Raw genomic sequence first — 19,215 nt, forward strand, 5'->3', positions numbered from 1 at the left:
CTCTTCCTAAGCGATTTGTTTTGCACACTAAGATGCAGCATCTTGTATGTTAAATTTAGATATCCAAACATGTCATGTAGAATGTAAAGTATATTGTGTAATGTGAAAACCTATATAGTCACGGAAGAGGGTTGGTGTAAGTGGGTGTTCGTGGATATGGGTAGGAAAGAGTGGGTGTAGGAGGGTGTACCTGTGTGTAGATGGGTGTAGGTGAGGGTAGTTGTTCGTAGGTGATTGCAGAGGAGTGTTGGCGGTTGTGAGTATTTGTGGGTGGGTGTAAGTCGATGTGGGTGGGCGGGTGCGAGTGAATATGGGTAGGCTTGAGTGAATATGGGTGGGTGTGGGTGGATATGGGTGGGTGTGAGTGGATATGGGTGGGTGTGAGTGGATATGGGTTGGTGTAAATGGATATGGATGGGCGTGGGTGGGTGTAACTGGGTCTGTGGGTGTAAATTTGTAAATGGGTGCGGGAGGATGTAGGTGGGTGTAGCTGTGGATGGGTGATAGCAGGTGGGTGCCGATGGTTGTGGTTAACTGTGAGTAGGAATAAGTGGGTGTAGGAGGGTGTAGGTGGATATGGGTGGATGTGGGTAGGTGAGGTGGAAATGGGTGAGTGTAGATGGGTGTGAGTTGTTGCAGGTGGGTGTAAGTAGGTGTACGTAAGTGTGGGTGGGTTTAGGTGGTTGTGGGTTATTGTGAGTGGGTGTAGATGGGTTTGGATGAGTGTAGAAGGGTGTGGGTAGGTGTAGATGGGTGTGGGTGGGTGTGGATGGGTTTGGGTGGGTGTAGATGGATGTGTGTTGGTGTAGATGGGTGAATACAGGTATGCCCAAATGCACGACTGTCTATCCACACCCAGCTACATGTTATATCCACATCCACAGCTGTCTATCCACATCCATCCACATGTTCTGCACATACGTATGACTATTTACATCCACATACATGTTAATCCCCGCACGCATATCTGTCTATCCACACCCACTTACAGTACCTTATATATACATGATCGTCTATCCACACCCAGTTACATACACACGGCATTCTATCCACACTTGCTTACATGCACACGACTGCCTACAAAAACTTACATTATAAACTAAACCAGCGGTTCTCAACATTTTTCCTGTCGCGCCCTCCTTAATTTTGGTTCAAATTCTCACGCATCCTCCCTCCCTAACCTTGGTCAGCATATATCCCCCCTTCCTTGCCATCCTCTGACTCTGAAAACTTATTCCAGATGTCTTATTTCTGCCTCGGGTTGAAGTGGACGTTAACCCAGATGAATACAGGCTGCATTAGTCTTTCTCCTGCAGTTCACTACCCCCATTTTAGAGAGACAGGGGGAACGTGTATATTTTAACTGGGGTTCGCTCTGTCTTGCAATATAAGACTTTCCGGCATCTTTAATTTACTCTCCAAACGAGCAGATTAGAGATAACACACCTGTTCAAGCCATGCACCATTTTTTTTTCTTCTGAGTCCTTACGTCCCCTTGGTGGGGGCGCCACCCCCAGGTTATTAACCACAGAACTAGACCTACCCACATCCACTCACACCCACACCCACCGATACACCTACCCACGTCAAAAACTGAGAGTATTTTTTATTGGTGTCTGAGTCTGCGTTGCCATGGAGATCACTGGTCCTCCCGCCAACAGGAGAGATCTCCCTCTCATCCTCTCTCCTCGGTGGCCAATTTAAAAATGGCGATATTTCAATAATTTTATCTTCTAAGGATGTTCCTTTGGTACAGGCGGATGGGTATATGCTTATTACAATACTTGCATCATTTATTTACTGCATATGCAGCCCAGAAGATTATTTGTGGCCAAAATTATGTGCTTCACAGTGTTGTCAAGTCACTGAGGAACAACAGCTTCCTATTCCAGACCTAAGGCGAGCCATAATAACTCTGGTTTCTTATTTTACTCAACTGATGGGTCTTTGTACTTAAAAATAACGTTCATTCGTATGCCACTGCCTTTAATTTTGTGACTATTCATGTCGTAATAATGCTACTCTCGTCAGTCCAAAGCACACTGTGATCTGGGAACTGTGTAGTGTTGTAAGGGCTCGAGGTTTCGGTCGACCTGATTCCTTCAAAAAATCGAACGCGTATTATGGTGCTGTATTAATAGCATGAGGTATTTTGAACAACCACAGTTATAAAAATTGTCATACTATTAACTGTTTTCTCGAGAAAGTAGATGGAAGTGACAAAAGATGTCCACTTGCTTAAAATTTCCTGATTTAACCTTCGCAAGTTCGAACTATTGCTGGATCGAAGTATTTCGCAGACATGTAAGGCAGGAAAGCACAGACAGGCGATGATTACGAGAGAGATATGTTTCGCGAATTTTCTTATTTGAAGGCTAATTTTTCTCATTCTCGGTATATACATAGGGCGTTGTATGCAATATCTATGGGTTGATTATTAGCCTTGAAAACACCCTAACAGTGACACAAGAGACACACACACAATTCAGATCATGTAGTTCTGTTTCCTGTCTTAAATTCAAGAGTTTCTCTTCTTCATAATAGCACTCGAAAGTCTTAACCAAAACACCATAAATAAGAAGCATAGAATAAATACGATTTTTAGCTTAGCGACGCTGATTCATTGTGTATTATTTTCATCCATTTTCTGACAAGGAAACGTGTCATTTTGGGGGTAGTCATGCATTGAAATTTAAATGGAGATTATATTCATCCTAAGAGCACATTAGGTGACGTGACTGAATTAGTTCCACTAAAAAGTGACGTAATATTCATAAACTTTCTTTTAAATGCCGTGTTATAGATAGCTGTTTTATGCTTTTATATTTACTCTTACAGCTACCATACACTTCGCAATCATACCAGGCTGAATATTTAGGAGAAAATGCGATCACAGAGACACATTTTTCAGAACACTTCACTTTTATAGACTTGTTCATCGTAGGAATGTAGCCAAGGTCTTTCATAAATAACGCTTTAGTACCCTACACCCCCCCTGGACACCCCACACTTTTACCAGATCACGGAATGACTCAGGAAAAGAGGATCTGGCTAATTCTGCAAACGAAAGGAAGAATGTTTACTGCTAATAGTTAGAAATCAGCACCACTAGCAAAACATGAACTTTAAACAAGGTAGAAACAAGATATCCTGGCTCTCTCTATATACCGTAGAGCCGAAATTAGACGATACGGGTAGAGTCACCGTTGGCAACACTGATCAACACATTATTTTCGCTTTAAATTACATTATTCAATTACATATGCGGGAAGTAAGTAATTTCAGTACTGTAATAAGCGTATGCCCACCCGCCTGTACCAAAGAAACGATTCAAAAAGGTAAAATAACGGACATATCGCCATTTTTAAGCTGCCCACCGAGAAGAGAGGGCGGCTGCGACTCTGCTCGTGTTGGCAGGAAAATCATACTCCTTTCAACCTAACTTGGCCAAGACTTTCGTCCCCTCGCAGCTTATTTCACGTAGCTTAATGGTAGAGAGATAATACTAAGGTTCTACGCACTTTCCATAGCACTTCTTTGTGACTAGCACTGCATTCTAGTGTTAATGCTGCGACTCAGCTTTCAAGAGGGAGGGATGGTAATTTTGTGTGTGTGTGTGTGTGTGTGTGTGTGTGTGAGAGAGAGAGAGAGAGAGAGAGAGAGAGTCTGCAGTCCACCGGGTTCACGATTCACATGAGCCTGGGACACAAGAGTACCCAGGTATCCATATACCCACTGTGTACTGTGTATGTGTATTGTGATTAAAGTGATAGGACGAGAAGATTTAACAGTTTATCGTGAATATTTGTACCTCCCTATCCCCTGAGAGGAGGATGGTGGGGGTTTTCTTCGTCACCACGCACTCTCCTGCCTAATATAGACAGGTGTTCTGCCCGTCTAGCCAAAATTTATTTATCATCTCAGTGCACGCTGGCGAGTACATGACAGACTTGTGGGAAGCTGCTGAACACTGTAAACCTCCGTCCTTTAGAGCAACATGGGTATATGTGTGTGTTATAGTGGTCTTATACCTTTATGGCAGGGAAGACGTTGGTAAGACTCGTCATCCTCTCAGTTACTGCTACTACTGCTGCTGCTGTTACTACTACTGCTGTACTACTGTTGCTGCTGCTGTTACTACTACTGTTGCTGCTGCTGTTACTACTACTGTTGCTGCTGCTGTTACTACTACTGTTGCTGCTGTTACTACTATTACTAATATTGCTGCTGCTGCTGTTACTACTACTGCTGCTGCTGCTGTTACTACTATTACTACTACTACTGCTGCTGCTGCTGCTGTTACTACTACTGCTGTACTACTGTTGCTGCTGCTGTTACTACTACTGCTGTGCTACTGCTGCTGCTGTTACTACTACTACTACAAAAACAACAATAACTCTTCTTCCTCCTCATCCTACTACTACTACTACTATTACTACTATTACTACCACTACCACCACCTTACAAAAGCATGTTAAGCTACGTGGAATAAACTGTAAAAAGGCGAAAATCTGAGCAGAGTTAAAACAGTATAGTATTGGTGATAGTCACGAAGAAGTGCCGTGGCGAACATGAACCGTAGACTTTTTTTTTCTTTGCTACGAAATTACGTGAAACAAACAGCAAAAGGACGAAAGTATCGGGTATGTTAGAGCAAGAAGGGTATATAGTACATGGTGATAGTCAAGAAGAATGCTGTTGGGAGGATGAAGAGCTGATGGTGCTAGTCATGAAGAAGTGTTGTGGAGAGGATGAAGGGCTATTGGTGCTAGCCACGAAGAAGTGCTGTGGAGAGGATGAAGAGCTGATGGTCCTAGTCACGAAGAAGTGCTGTGGAGAGGATGAAGGACAGTAGTATCGTCCTTTCTGGCACTGAGCTACGTAAAAAGGACTAAATGGGACGAAGATCTGTACCAAATTAAGGAAAAAAAAAATGTGCATACTCTGCCATGGAATATGAGTCAAGTCGTGTGTAGGCAGCATAAATAAAGCACTAAATAAATAAATAAAGCAGGTTAGCGTAGGCACTGGGCTAAAGCAAAATGTCTGGACTGAGGTAGACTGCTTCCATTACCCGTATATAAACAGTAGATTCAAACAGACCCTTTCCTCAACCCCCTAATGGTTGGGGTAACTCTTGTATTGTTTTCAGCTAGTGCCACAAAATTCTGAGTTGTGTCCTTCGAGCCTAGGAGTGTTAATATGGCTACTGATTCTCTCCTACATGGGACTGATCTAGTTTTTATTCTAGCTAACTCCAGCCGTATTCTCGTCGGTCAAGGGGCTCCCTAACACCTCTTCCCTAGTGATTTATTTTCCTTTGGTACGTTATATGTGCAGAGTAAGGCCATATCGGAAGGATTTCTGTAGCACGAAGGACGGTAACTTGGAATAAGCCAAATAAGTCGCTTAGGAAAAGGCATTAAGGACGAGCATACGGATCAAAGTCTATGCTGTAACCCGGAGAGAAAACGTAAATCAATATCAGTGCGAGAGGTGCAAGTTGGGGGGATGAAATGAGAGACTAACTAGGAGAGTGTATGTGAGTGGGGTGGAGGGGGAGAGGGAGGGGGAAACCAAGGATGAAATGAAGGGATGGAGTAGAGAGGTATATGAGAGGGGGGGGGTGTAAGTTGGGAGGGATGGAGGATGAGAGACTAACTAGGAGTGTGTCAGTGAGGTGAAAGGGGTAGGAGAGGGAGGGGGAGGCCAAGGATGAGATGGAGGACGTGGCATGGAGGAGCTTGATTGATTTCACTTGTTAATATTTATTGTTGAGAAAGTCAGAATTGTTTGTGGCCACCCCTTACGGGATTCCGGGGTCTGGCTGTAGATAGATAGGAAGGTAGATAGAAATATAATGAATAAAAAAAAACAAATAACTAGAGGAACATCAGACATTCAATCTTAGTGGGAAATACATCTTTGGGGAGATGTTATTTCCCGTTCAAAAGCTTTTCTTCCTAGATGGTTGCCTCCATCCTTGGCGTGAAAAACGACGCTTCCTTCCCATCCAGCACAAGATTGGTTTTGAGACGAGCGTAGCTATTTCTGCGAGACAGGTGTGCTGCTAACTCCACCTAAGCGAGAAACTAGCACCTTTTTCCTGTGACCTTTTACCATTTTAAACCTAGATACAAAATTCTAAGGCAGACAGGGTATACTGATATATCCTGGTGTATACTCATTGATATACTGAGTCGTGGATGAGGCTGATGTCTGATTTCTCTTTGGATTTCAGGAGTGGCTTTCAAATTTGTGTCAGCCTTGTGTCTCCAGCCTCATTGTTAACCTAGCGATAAAATTCTCATGGACACAAGATATGATGATATATCCAGGTGTAAACTCATTGATATAACAGGGACGACTATTGCATATGTGTCAGCCTTCAACCTCTTGTCTTAATGTACCCCTTTGCTCTCAACTTCTGCTTGGTCTTCAGTGACAATGTTCCCCTGAGTACTGGGCCTTGTACTGAATGGTAAATACTACTACTACTACTACTACTATAATAATAATAATAATAATAAGTAATAATGATAATGATGATGATGACGACTCCCTGATGCAACATGTCTTAATGTAAGGAAACACCTGTATGCCTAATGATAATGACGACGATGATGATGATATAAAGTGCCCTAATATAGTGGGGGACATACCTCTGACGATGATGATGGTGATAATTATTATGTAGTGCCTTATCAATGGGGACATAACTCTTAATGACGATTATGTTGATGCTGAACTAATAATCGGTGCCTTATCGTGGTAAATATACCTAAAATCTTAGATACATTTCACCACAGGAAAAAATTAAATGATATGGGTTATTGCTAAGCAGGGCTCCAAAGGGTATGGAGCATGGAGAGACATGTTACTGAAGCCGTTTTACGACATTCAAACCCTCACAATTCCCTCAGTTTAAATTTATATGCGAGTTTTCGAAATAGCAGGGAGGAAAGTTAAAGTTATCATATATATAAAATGCTGTGTTTAAAATGGTATAGAATCTGAATAACTCTGGATGTGAATAGATTTTTTGGGCTTCGTGATTGGGATTACAAAAAGATATGCAGGAATTTAAAGCCCCGTTTTCTGTGAAGTTCCAGTATTCGAGACTCATTTTCTCTGGATTTAAGGCGGTAGCTTGGGTACTTGTGTTAGAATTGTATTTGCCAGATTTAAAGATTTCTCTCATTTTCTCTCAGCCTCTCTATGATCACTTGAGAGAAAGAGAGAGAGAGGTGTATCCCCTCCTCCTCCCCTTCTCCCTCTCCATCCTCCTCATCATAATATCAGTTTATTGGCACGAATTACTACCGACGGACGTTAAGGGTATGGGTGTGGGTCAGAATTAGACAGTATGAAAACAACGACCACCACTACCACAATCACAAACACCACCAGGTACCACCACAACCATCACCACTAACACCACTACCACAACCACCATCACTAACGCCACCACCACTACCACAAACACCACCAGCTACCACAACCAACAGCAGACATTCTGAGTGTGTTCCAGACTGATGTCCTCTGGGGAGGGGAGGGTGTTTGTTGGTGAAATCTGGGAGGCGGGGTGCGTAGAGTTTTGCTAATATATGTGTGTGTGTGTGTGTGTGTGTGTGTGTGTGTGTGTGTGTGTGTGTGTGTGTGTGTGTGTTAGATAAAAAGATAGACAAACACAGACATATATAGATAGATAGATACACAGATAGACAGAGAAGCCCACCAGGAGGAGGACAACTGGCCTTTTTAGTACCCCATTACGCTTTCGGAGGGAGGATCTTCTCGTCACCCTGGCCTGCGGGGATCCAATAATATTTTTGGGACGTGAGCCGAGCCGGAATGGGTGTCTTAAGAGGTGCTCAGAGCGGCTTAGGGTGGCACCTCCAGGTAAACACGAAGCTAGAGACAAATTCGGCACGTAATCAGAGGGGGTAGAAGGAAGGGCCCGGGAGGTACACAAGAACCGAGCCGAAAGCGTCAACGTGAATGTAAACAAAGAGAATATTGTAACTGTTCTCTACGTTCAGAGAGAGAGAGAGAGAGAGAGAGAGAGAGAGAGAGAGAATGATTGAAATATTTATTGTTGCAAAAGTATACAGAGTACATGTACAACACAGAGTGTGTGTGTGTGTGTGTGTGTGTGTGTGTGTGTGTGTGTGTGTGTGAGAGAGAGAGGGAGAGAGAGAGAGAGAGAGAGAGAGAGAGAGAGAACATATTAGGCCTCTCCTAAGACAGAGAACTTATTAGGCCTCTCCTAACTCAAGGGCAGTATCCTGACGGTGTTTTGTTTTAAAGGGAGTGAGTTTGGGTCTCTCTCTCTCTCTCTCTCTCTCATTAAAAACACCAAAAAGCCATAATTACCTTTTTTGATGTTTTCGATTCTGGACACAGATTTCAGAGCCCTCTCCCTGAGTCACAGTGGTCCTCCTACAGCCTATACACCTCCACATGGCACCTACGAATGAGGATAATAAATAAATAAATAAATAAAGGCAATATCGTAAAAGAAATTGAAACTCATCTTAAAGGCAAAAACAGTGTTCTACGGCAAGTATTCACATCTGTTCGTTATCATTATTTCATTTACTGTTTACGTCTCTGTTAATTGATACAGGTATGGATTATCATTATTATTATTATTAGTAGTAGTAGTAGTAGTAGTAGTAGTAGTAGTAGTAGTAGTAGTAGTAGTAACAATATCATCATCATCATCATCATATCATCATCGTCATCATCATTACTGCATCCTCCCTTGCTCGATCTTCAGGTGGAAAAAAGGTCAGGCTATTGCTAATGATGATAATAATGATGATGATGATAATAATGATAATGATAATGATGATGATGATAATGATAATGATGATGACGACTATGAACACCAATCGTATCAAAAGAAAGACTACCCTATTATTTCCACTGCACACACATACACTGGCAAATCATCACCCTCCCTCCCTCTAACTCCTACTATTACTATTACTATTACTATTATTATTATTATTATTATTATTATTACGTTGATAAATACAGTAAAGTGATCCGACATGCCCACACCCGCCACCCCAGCGATTAGTAAACATTGTAGGCTCGCCGGCGCTCCAGGCAGACTCGCGCGTGTTTACATTAGGCCTACCCAACCCAGGACACGGAAAACTGATGAAAAAATAATGAAAACTTATGAAAACAGGCCTAAAACGGTAGGCTCGTGACCTGTGGAGGGGTGGGGGGTGTGGGGGATGGGTGTGGGTGGGATGGGAGAGGGATGGAGTGATAAGGATGATTATAGAGGGGTTGATGGAGAGGTTATGGTGATGTGGATGGGCAGGCGTTCATTCGATTCTCTCTCTCTCTCTCTCTCTCTCTTATTGTTCCCTCCCACCGTCCTACCCTCCCTCCCTCCCTTCAGTCTCTTTTCTTTTAAACTCTCTCCCTTTCTGTCCCTCCCTCTCCTCCCTCCTCCTCTCTTTCTTAGTTGTGCCGTCATCTCTTTCGCTTCACATCTGCTCTCTCTCTCTCTCTCTTCCCTCCCTGTCTTTTCATGTCCTCTCTCCCTCCTCCCTCCATCTTCATAGCCCTTTTTTTTTTTTTTCTTTTTTTCTATCCTCCTTCCCTAATCTCTCTCTCTCTCTCTCTCTCTCTCTCCTTCCTTCTCTCCCTGTCTATTCATGTCCTCTCTCCCTCCTCCCTCCATCTTCATAGTCTTTGTTTTTTCTTTTTTTCTATCCTCCTTCCTTAATCTCTCTCTCTCTCTCTCTCTCTGGCCTGTGGTAATTTAGAGGGTACCTGGTAACCGCTCGTAGGGGGGGGGCATTGTTACCCTCAACCCCCCTACCTAAAAGACGTTACCTGTCTCTCTCTCTCTCTCTCTCTCTCTCTCTCTCAGTTTTATCACACTGGTCCCAGCTCTTCTACGCCCTGTGCTTGCATCTCTTCCCCATTACGTCGGACACGCAGCACCCGTCTGTCAACGTATACACACCTCTCTCAAATTCTCCATTGCATAAGTTCATTAACAATTACTCTCAGTCTTTCATATACACACTTAGCCATCTCTAGCACCGTCTTGATTAATCTGTCTTTCCCACTGCCTACGACCTCCAGTATTTTAAAAGTAATGTGTTTCAGGTACCTCGAGATTGAAGGGACTTGATTTTTTTAAAGATATAAGTTCAGAAGGTTCTCTATTTCTGGGTCTTTGTTTTTCTTATATAGTTTACTTTCTCATTTCTCTCTTTTTCTTAACTTTTCTTTCTTGTTTTTATTTTTCATTCTTTCTTTCTTTCTTTTTCTTATTTCTTTTCCTTTCTTTTTATTTCTCTATTTTATTTTTTATTTTTATTATTTTTTCGTATTCTTTTCTTTCTTTCTTTTTTTCCATTAAACAAAAAGTGGTGACGGGCATGTGTCTGGGAGCATCTGTTTCTGCTGCGTGGGAAAACTACTGAGTCTTCAGAAATATAGACTGTAGCCAGACCTGGATAGACATACAGATAGATAAATAGACAGACAGATAGATAGACAGACAGACAGATATTTAGACAGACATAGATAGAGATATACCACATGTGCTGTATACGGTAAATTGGATATAGATGATGATGATGATGATGTACTGAAAACGCTCACTCTTCCGTATACCTCCTGTCCCACGCTCCCTCCCTCCCTCCCCCTCCCTCCTTTCCTCTTCTCTCTCACGCTCCTCCCTCCCTCCCTTTTCCCTTTCCCACCCTATACCTCCCTTACCGTGGGATCTCTCGCAGGGGAGGGAGGAGGGAAAAAGGGGAGGAAGGAGAGGGAGGGAGGGAGGAGAAAAAGAAAAGGAAAGAGAGGGAGGAAGGAGGGAAAAACTGGAGGAAAGAGAGGAAAAGGAAGTGAATGCGGAAAAAGAAGTGTGGAAGAAAAAGATGATAAGGGAGGGAGAGAGAGAGAGAGAGAGAGAGAGAGAGAGAGAGAGAGAGAGAGAGAGGGAGGACTTGGGAGGGAGGGAGTGTGAGAAAAGGGAATGAAGAGAGAGAGGGTAGAAGCGTGGGATAACTCTCTCTCTTTCTCTCTCTCTCTCTCTCTGGCTTTACCGCGAGAATGTGGTATATATATTTTTTTGTTTATAATGCTTTTAGAACTAATTTTTACTGCCTTACCCTACCCTACCCTACCCCACCTAACTCTCCCCTCCCCTCCCCTCCCCTTCCCACTCCAACCCTACCCTGCCCTGCTCTACCCTACCCATCCCTTCCTTGCCCTACCCTACCCTGCCGTACCCTAACCTACCCTCCCTACCCTGCTCTGCCCTACCCTACCCTACCGTACCCTACTCTACCCTACCCTACCCTACCATAACCTACCCTATGCGTCTATATTATGGTCAATTTCCAACATATGGTATACAGGCTCTCTCTCTCTCTCTCTCTCTCTCTCTCTCTCTCTCTCTCTCTCTCTCTCTCTCTCTCTTCACTATCGATACCACTATCATCATCATCATCACCACTACTACCACCACCACAACCACCACCATCACCACAACCATCACTAACATCACAACCACCACCATCCCTACCACCACCACCATCATCTACCACCATTACCATCACATCAATTACCACAATCAGCTACCACCATCTCAACCACCACCACCACCATCACAGTAGCTACCACAATCGCCTACCACCATCACAAACATCCACCAACATTGCTTGACCCTGCCGTGCGGCTTTCTAGCAAGGAATGTAAGGTATCTCTCTCTCTCTCTCTCTCTCTCTCTCACACACACACACACACACACACACTTCCTCTCCCTATCACCGTTGCTCACTCTCACCTTCTCTCTCTCTCTCTCTCTCTCTCTCAGATTTTACTAACGTTTGGAATTATCTCATTTGTCTTCTAATACAGTTCATTTCCGGTCACATGAGAGAGAGAGAGAGAGAGAGAGAGAGAAAGGGAGAGAGAAAGTGGGACCTTCGTTATATCCCGGTCATGTTGTGGTGAAAAAACAAGAAAATAAGGAAAAAAACACTGATTAATGTGCTTGTTTTAAGACAGACTGACAAGGAAGAAATATTAGGCTTTTCACTTTTTATTATTATTATTATCGAACAGACAGACAAGGGAGAATGAAGGAAAAATAATGATGATGATGATGATGAAGAAGAAAGAGAAGAAGAAAAAAGAAGAAGAAGAAGATGATGATGACGACGATAATGGTGAAGATGACGTTGATGATGATGAAGAAGAAGAAGAAGAAGAAGAAGAAGAAGAAGATGATGATGATGATGATGATGATGATGATGATGATGATAATGATGCAGAAGAAGATGATGATGATGATGATGCAGAAGAAGACGAAGAAGAAGAAGAAGAAGAGGAGGAGGAGGAGGAGGAGGAGGAAGAAGAAGAAGATGATGATGATGAACAACAACAACAACAACACCAAGATGGACTGGCAGGAGAGAGTAGTCAAGAGGGGAAACTATTTTTCTTTTTGTCTGTCCCTGACTTTTCCAATACCTGACCTTTACTTCTTTTAGTGCAACCATGACTTATAAGATGACTGCCTGGATAGATAGATAGATAGATAGACAAAGATAGATAGATAGATAGATAGATAAAGATAGATAGATAGATAAATAATAAATAAACAGATGGATGGATAGATGGATGGACGGATGGATGGATGGGGGTATTGTTAGATTGATACACACACACACACACACACACACACACACACACACACACACACACACACACACACACACACACACACAGATTTACAGCTGGAGAGCCAAACAGACGGACAGACAGGGTTAGGTAGTATATAAATAGAAAGACAGACCGATAGACAGACAGACAGACATATAGACAGACGGACAGAGATAGCAAGACAAAGAACTAAATAGGCACCGAATATAAAGACAGACAGATAGATAGACAGACAGGCAGATAGATAAAGACAGATGTAGAAGGGACAGGCAAGGGAATAATCTGATCCTTAATTACTGTTACTGCAACCATGACTCTCCCTCTCTCTCTCTCTCTCTCTCTCTCTCACATACACACACACACACACACTAAGCAGGTCACTAAGCCTCTGGACCAGTGTCATGGCTTTCTCTTCACGGCGCCACCCTCATTCTCTTACCCCCTCCTCCTCCTCCTCCTTTTCTTTCTCTTCCTCCTCGCTTCTCCTTCCTCCCTCCTATTCCTCCATCTTCCCCTTCTTTTCTCCTTCCTGTCTCTACTTCTCCTTCCTCATCTTCTTCCCTCCTGTTAACCTCCTCACCTTCCTGCTTCTTCTTCCTCATCCAACGACCCTCTTCTTTTCCTCACTCTTCTTCCTCCTCTTACCTGCCTCTTCCTCTTCCTCCTCCTTCCCTTCCTACCTACTTCCTCTTCCTCCTTTTTCCCCTCCTTTATCACCTTAATGACGTGTTGGAATCTCTCTTCATAATTCCCATCCTACACCACCATCACCCCATTTTTCTTCTTTCTTCCTCTCTCTTCTCCTTTTCCTCCCTCCTCCCTTTTCTTCCTCCCCTGTCCTTTTCTCCCTTACCTTCCACCCCTCTCCTCTCCTTTACCTCCTTCCCATGTCCTCATCTCTCGTACCTTCCTCACCTCTCATCCCCTCTTCCTCCCTCCCCCTTTCCTTCCACCTCTCCTCTCTCTTCCCGTCTCCTCTCATTCGTCTCGTCTCTCCCTCTCTTCTTCTCCCTTTCTTCCTTTTCTCCCTTTTCTTCCTCCTCTCTCTTCTCTTCACCCTGACCTTCCTCCCCTCTCCTCCCTTTCCTTCCACCTCTCCTCTCTCTTCTCTTCTCTCCCTCGTCTCTTCTCCCTCTCTCCTCTTTTCCCTTATCTTCCTCTCTTCTTCCTCCCTTCCCAGTCTCTTCGCCATTAACTTCCTCCCTCCTCCTCTCCTCTTCTCCCTGTGCTTCCTAGCTCCCCTCCTCTCTCTCTTCTCCCCTCTTCAAAATATGCCAGGAATTTCGCCATGCACTTTCACCCTCTCTCTCTCTCTCTCTCTCTCTCTCTCTCTCCCCGCTAACTCCATTTTTACTGCATTCTCCATCCACCAAACTACTTTCTTCAGCTTAGTAAGTCTCCTTGGTTACTAGTGGGCTTGTTTTCACCTGACGGAACTGGGCCACTGAGCCTTAGGTATGAGGCAGGAATGGGTCTCCTTGGTCACTAGTCAAATGAACCCTCTAACCTGACTACACCTGACCATCAACTACGCTAAAAAAAAAAAAAGACAATTAGATAGAGAGTGATTGATAGACAGACAGATAGACAGACAGATAGAGAAAGAGAAAGTAAAAAAGAAAAATTGCGCGCGTAATATTGAAAAAGGTCCTCGTACTGAAGGGGTGTGTTGGGCTTTATATTGGGCTATTAAAACATGGTAATTCTTATCAAAATAAAATCATTCTTTATTAATGGGACAGAATACAAGGCTTACTATACCACACTGGGTCTTTGGCACTAATATACACCACTACACGTGCAATAATAATAATAATAATAATAATAATAATAATAATAATAATGATAATAATGTCACACTGTACTGAAGATTACACCAATAATAAAATGGTACAATGGTAACAATAATAATAATAATAATAATAATAATAATAATAATAAATGAAAATCGAACCTCCCTAATTATATACACCTACGGTATGAAAACCAATTGACATTTATCTACACATCAGAATCTACCAGACACACATAATCTATTTCTACCTTGGCACTTCATGTCTTTATAATCTACCTTTGTTTCTTTCTTTTTTTTTCGAATATTAATTTCTAAGACTCCTTCCCACACGACATGGCACTTCGAGAAATCTACATCATTTTTTTTTTTTTTTTGGTTGTGGTTTTTTTGCAATATATTTTTTTTTCGTATTTGTGTTGTGTATCTCTGTTTCGTTCTATCAATTTTCTCTCACTACATAATTTATTTTTTCTTTTTTATGTGGCTGTCTGGACCCTACCTCACCCTACCTTGGAATGGGGATGGTATGGATGATGATGATGATGATAATGGTGATGGTGGTGGTGGAGGAGGAGGAGAAGGAGGAGGAGGAGGAGGAGGAGGAGGTGGTGGTGGTGGTGGTGGTGGTGGTGGTGGTGGTGGTGGTGATGATGATGATGATGATGATGATGATGATGATGATGATGATGATGATGACGATGATGGTGGTTGTGGTGGTGGTGGTGATGATGATTATGATTATGATGATAATAATAATAATAATAATAATGATGATGATGATAATGAATACCTTACTCATTTAACTTGGCCTAAAATTGCCATCTCGCTACGTCTCACCAAGGAACAATTAAGGAGACTCGTACTGAAGGGGCAAGAAAGTCTACATTAACCCTTTCAGCACGATAACGTCTTGGCCGGTAGTGTAGCCGGTTAAGGAAGCTCCCTAACACCATCTCCTTACCGATTTATTCTTGGATACGGCTGGCTAATGTTATTTCGTATTGTACGGTACGTTACTTATGCAAAGTGTGGTGAAATTTGAATGATTAAAGTAACACATAAGAGGACGGTAAGATGTAGTAAGAAAAAAAATAAATCGCTTAAAAAGAGGTGTTAGGGAGCTTAATTAGAATAATTTAAGTAACATAAGAGGACGGTAAGGTGTAATATGCAAAATAAATCGCTTAGGAAGAGGCATTAGGGAGCTTAAGTAGAATCATTTAAGTACCCTAACACAAAAGAGGACGGTAAGGTGTAATACGCAAAATAAATCGCTTAGAAAGAGGCGTTAGGAGCTTAATTAGAATGATTACAGTAACACATACGAGTACGGTAAGATGTAGGTAGCAAAATAAATCACTAAGGAAGAGGCGTTAGGGAGTTTCTTTAACCGACGAGAATACAAGTTCTATGGAGTGATTTAAATGATATAAAAACAATGCATAATAAATCTTGTGTTATACTTCTATGACTACCAGACTAACATGATGCTCAATACTAATATGCTGCTGTGAGTATGTTAGCAGGGTATGTGAGGGAGGCTGGTGTGGTGTGGCAAGAGGGGTCGTTCATGAGTAGGGACACAGACATCTTGAGATCACGGATAGGCTAGGCTATATTTTATGGAGAAGAGTATATGAGGGAGGGTGGTGTGTTGTGGAAATGTTTGAAACTTCCTGCATGGTGATATTAGTGTGTGTGTGTGTGTGTGTGTGTGTGTGTGTGTGTGTGTGTGTGTGTGTGTGTGTGTGTGTGTGTGTGTGTAAAAAAAACAAATAGCTCTCTCCCTCTCCCTAACACGCACACGCACACATCCCGTGCTGCCCGCTGGCTAAAAGTTTCTCTTGCTGCTGTCGGGTTGGGTTGGGGTGGTGATGTGGGGAGGGATGGAGGGGTTGGGCTGGTATGCTGGTGGGTTGGGTCACACTGCCCAAGTGTTGTGTGTGTGTGTGTGTGTATGTCACTGTGTCACCAGGTCACTGTGGCACTGGGCAGGTCACTGTTACGTGTATAATTACACTCAGAGATGGCGGTGGCATGTGTGTGTCCTTTCACTGGAGGTTATGATGCAGATGTCCATGTGTGGCGATCTTGACCCACTGCCATGCTCGGTCTCCTAAGGCTGGGGCTGCTGCATGCGGTATTTAGTGGGAAAAGTACCGAGCATACTGCCCTTCGCCTATCGCCTCATAGTCGCAAAGCTCATCGGTCCCTACCTTGGGGTTTCCTCCTTATTTATGTTTCAAAAATGCTCAGAACCATCACCCTTGGGTAACACTAAGCTCTTCAGAGTTAAGCTAGTGTGGCAGCAGTATTTACGTCACTGTGGCACTAGTTAGGTTACTGTGATGGTAACTAAGTCACTGTGGCACTAAAGTTACTGCGGCATTAATGTATCACTGGTGAGATGGTGCAGGTGAGATCACACGGGGCAGTGCTGCAGTATGGTGTCTGTGAAGGGCAGGATGGGGCTGATGGTGGGGGTGGGGGCGGGGGCGGGTGTTTTCCAGCGGCGTGGGCGTGCCAGCAGGGCGCGTAATGCTGCCATGGCCTCGGGCAGACCCTCTCCAGTGACGGCGCAGGCGGGTGCCAGGGCCCAAGGCAGTGCAGGAGGCAGGTCGTGCAGGGCCAGGACGGCGGCAAGGGCGGGGGTGGTTCGGGCGGCGGGCAGGTCCTGCTTGTTGGCCAGCACCAGGAGGGGCGGCAGGGGTCGGCAAGGGCTGGCACGGCAGGGGGCAGCGCGACAGGGGGCGCCCCGTGGAAGGGTGGAACGTTTGGAGGTATTTGATGCTTCAGTTATTCTGCGTGCAAGGCGGTGCAGCTCCAGCCGGGCCTCCTCCAACCTGTCGGTGCCGCTGCTGGCGTCTACCACGAACACGATGGCGTCCGTGGCTCGTGTGTACGCCGCCCACAGCCCACGCACACGCTCACACCCGCCCACGTCCCACACCCGCCACGCCCACCCGCCCCAACGAACACGCTCGCAGTTGAACCCCACGGTGGGCGCGGCGCTCACGTACTGGTGGTACTTGAGGCGCAGCAGCGTGGTGGTCTTACCGGACCGATCCAGCCCCACCAACACCACTTGCACCGGTCCAGCCACAAGACACACCAGGCCCGCTACCAGGCTCTGTGCCGCAGCCACCACACCCTCCACCACACCCATCACCGCCACAGGTACACAGCCACAGCACCAGTCAACACTACAGCACAAGTCTCCGCCTACACCCGTCCTCTACCGCGCCACCCAACACACTGACACTCGCTGAGTCGCTCTGCCTCTGCCTCGCTCTCAGCAATGCCCACCCTACCCCACCTACCCTACACCTTGCCCCCACCCTCACACCAGCCCCAGGTATACCCCATTGCTACCCTACACCCCTACCTCACCATACTGCTCTCTTTATCTCTCTATATATTCTATCTATCTGCCTCTCTATCTAGCCTACTGTATACTCAAAACAAATTCCAAGAACATTATACGTGACAAAATTCACAAAACCTGGAGAACCCAAACAATGAGATATTAATGAAATTCTAGTAGCTATTATAAAACTGAAAGTGATACCGGTATATATGGGAGAAGAGTGAAATGACATCAACTAGGAAATGATATGAACGACGTGCGAGATGGTACAATGAGGGAGAGATTTTATTTCAGTTTTCTAGTCCCCAATATTGCCTACCTTCTACCATTATAACCTCAGTTTGTCCATCCCCCCCCCCCCCCGGCCACAGACTGTTCTAAGTGTCGGGGTTGATCGCTGGTGATGAGCCAGGAGTACGGAATGAATAAAAAAATAATTAAATAAATAAATAAATATGACCGGTAGGGAAGTAGACTGCTGATGAAAAGGTCTTAAAATCGATCCCATGGCTGGGGAAGGGAAGTTTAAGGATTTGGATTTCGCGCCAACTGTCAAGCTCCTACGACTCACTCTCAACTGAATACAATCGCTTGGTGTCAGATGGAATTGAATACTCGAGCTGTTCCTACCATGAGGGGGGGGGGGGCAAGAACAGTCGCTTCCTCTAACTTTATTTTGTTACCTATTTTTATCTTTATTTATTTATTCATTTTTGCTGTCGCCACTTGCCCCACCAGCTTTCACTAGACACATCGCTCTTCCTGTTCCTGTTCACTCCTTCATATTCACGTACAGTCGCCGACAATAATCTCTCTCTCTCTCTCTCTCTCTCTCTCTGCTTCCATTCTTTAGTTTATTCTTTCTGCTACCAGACGATTTGCAAGCTCACATCTACTACAGTGTGATGTGCCCATGTAAGTCACTGATTACGCCCACAAGCAACACTTCATCTGTATGCACACAATTATAATATATGGGCTGATGTTGTTGCCCTTGTCTGTCCGACCGAGCAGTCCCGTCGACCCCACGTAAGTAACTGTTTCTGTGGGGCCGTCCTACAGGTACAGCACAGTACATACATAAACCGTGTGGGGATCTGGCAACCCCTTGTGGTAGACAGCGCCTCACCACGGTTTGACCAGGTGTTCGTCCCACGGCGAGGTGCAGGGAAATATGGGGAGGTTTGGCTCCCAGGTGGACGCCGCAGCTGCTCAACCCAAGCAGCACAGCACTACCCTGTGTAGGTGAGTGCCCACCGTTCACTCACTGGATGTCATACTGACTACAGGTGACTTTAGAAATACCGACAATTAAGTCAAATGGTTTACTGTAGCCTATCCC

General features: G+C 44.3%; 1 protein-coding gene across 1 annotated transcript; it reads right to left on the reverse strand.

The window, feature by feature from the left end:
- Window positions 1-14,945: 14,945 nt before the first annotated feature.
- LOC145392167 (ADP-ribosylation factor-like protein 4C) lies at window positions 14,946-17,672 on the reverse strand. The gene is made up of 2 exons (XM_080266617.1): window positions 17,027-17,672; window positions 14,946-15,001 (listed from the first exon to the last, which is right to left on the reverse strand). Exons 1-2 carry the CDS (start codon window positions 17,670-17,672, stop codon window positions 14,946-14,948), a joined length of 702 nt encoding a protein of 233 aa, XP_080122743.1.
- Between the last annotated feature and the right edge of the window lie 1,543 nt (window positions 17,673-19,215).

The sequence above is a fragment of the Coenobita brevimanus genome, chromosome 21 (genome assembly GCF_032717465.1).
Source record: "Coenobita brevimanus isolate Jiangsu-jjx chromosome 21, ASM3271746v2, whole genome shotgun sequence".
Classification (NCBI taxonomy): Eukaryota; Metazoa; Arthropoda; class Malacostraca; order Decapoda; family Coenobitidae; genus Coenobita; species Coenobita brevimanus.

Bases quoted from the DNA above. Each gene is read 5' to 3' on its own strand.
- LOC145392167 (XM_080266617.1), bottom strand. From the start codon at position 17,672: ATGGGTGTGGTGGAGGGTGTGGTGGCTGCGGCACAGAGCCTGGTAGCG. The intron at 15,002-17,026 runs GCCCACGCCGCT...AGGGTGAGGTAG, and splicing joins ATTACGCGCCCTGCTGGCAC to GGTCCAGACAGCCACATAAA.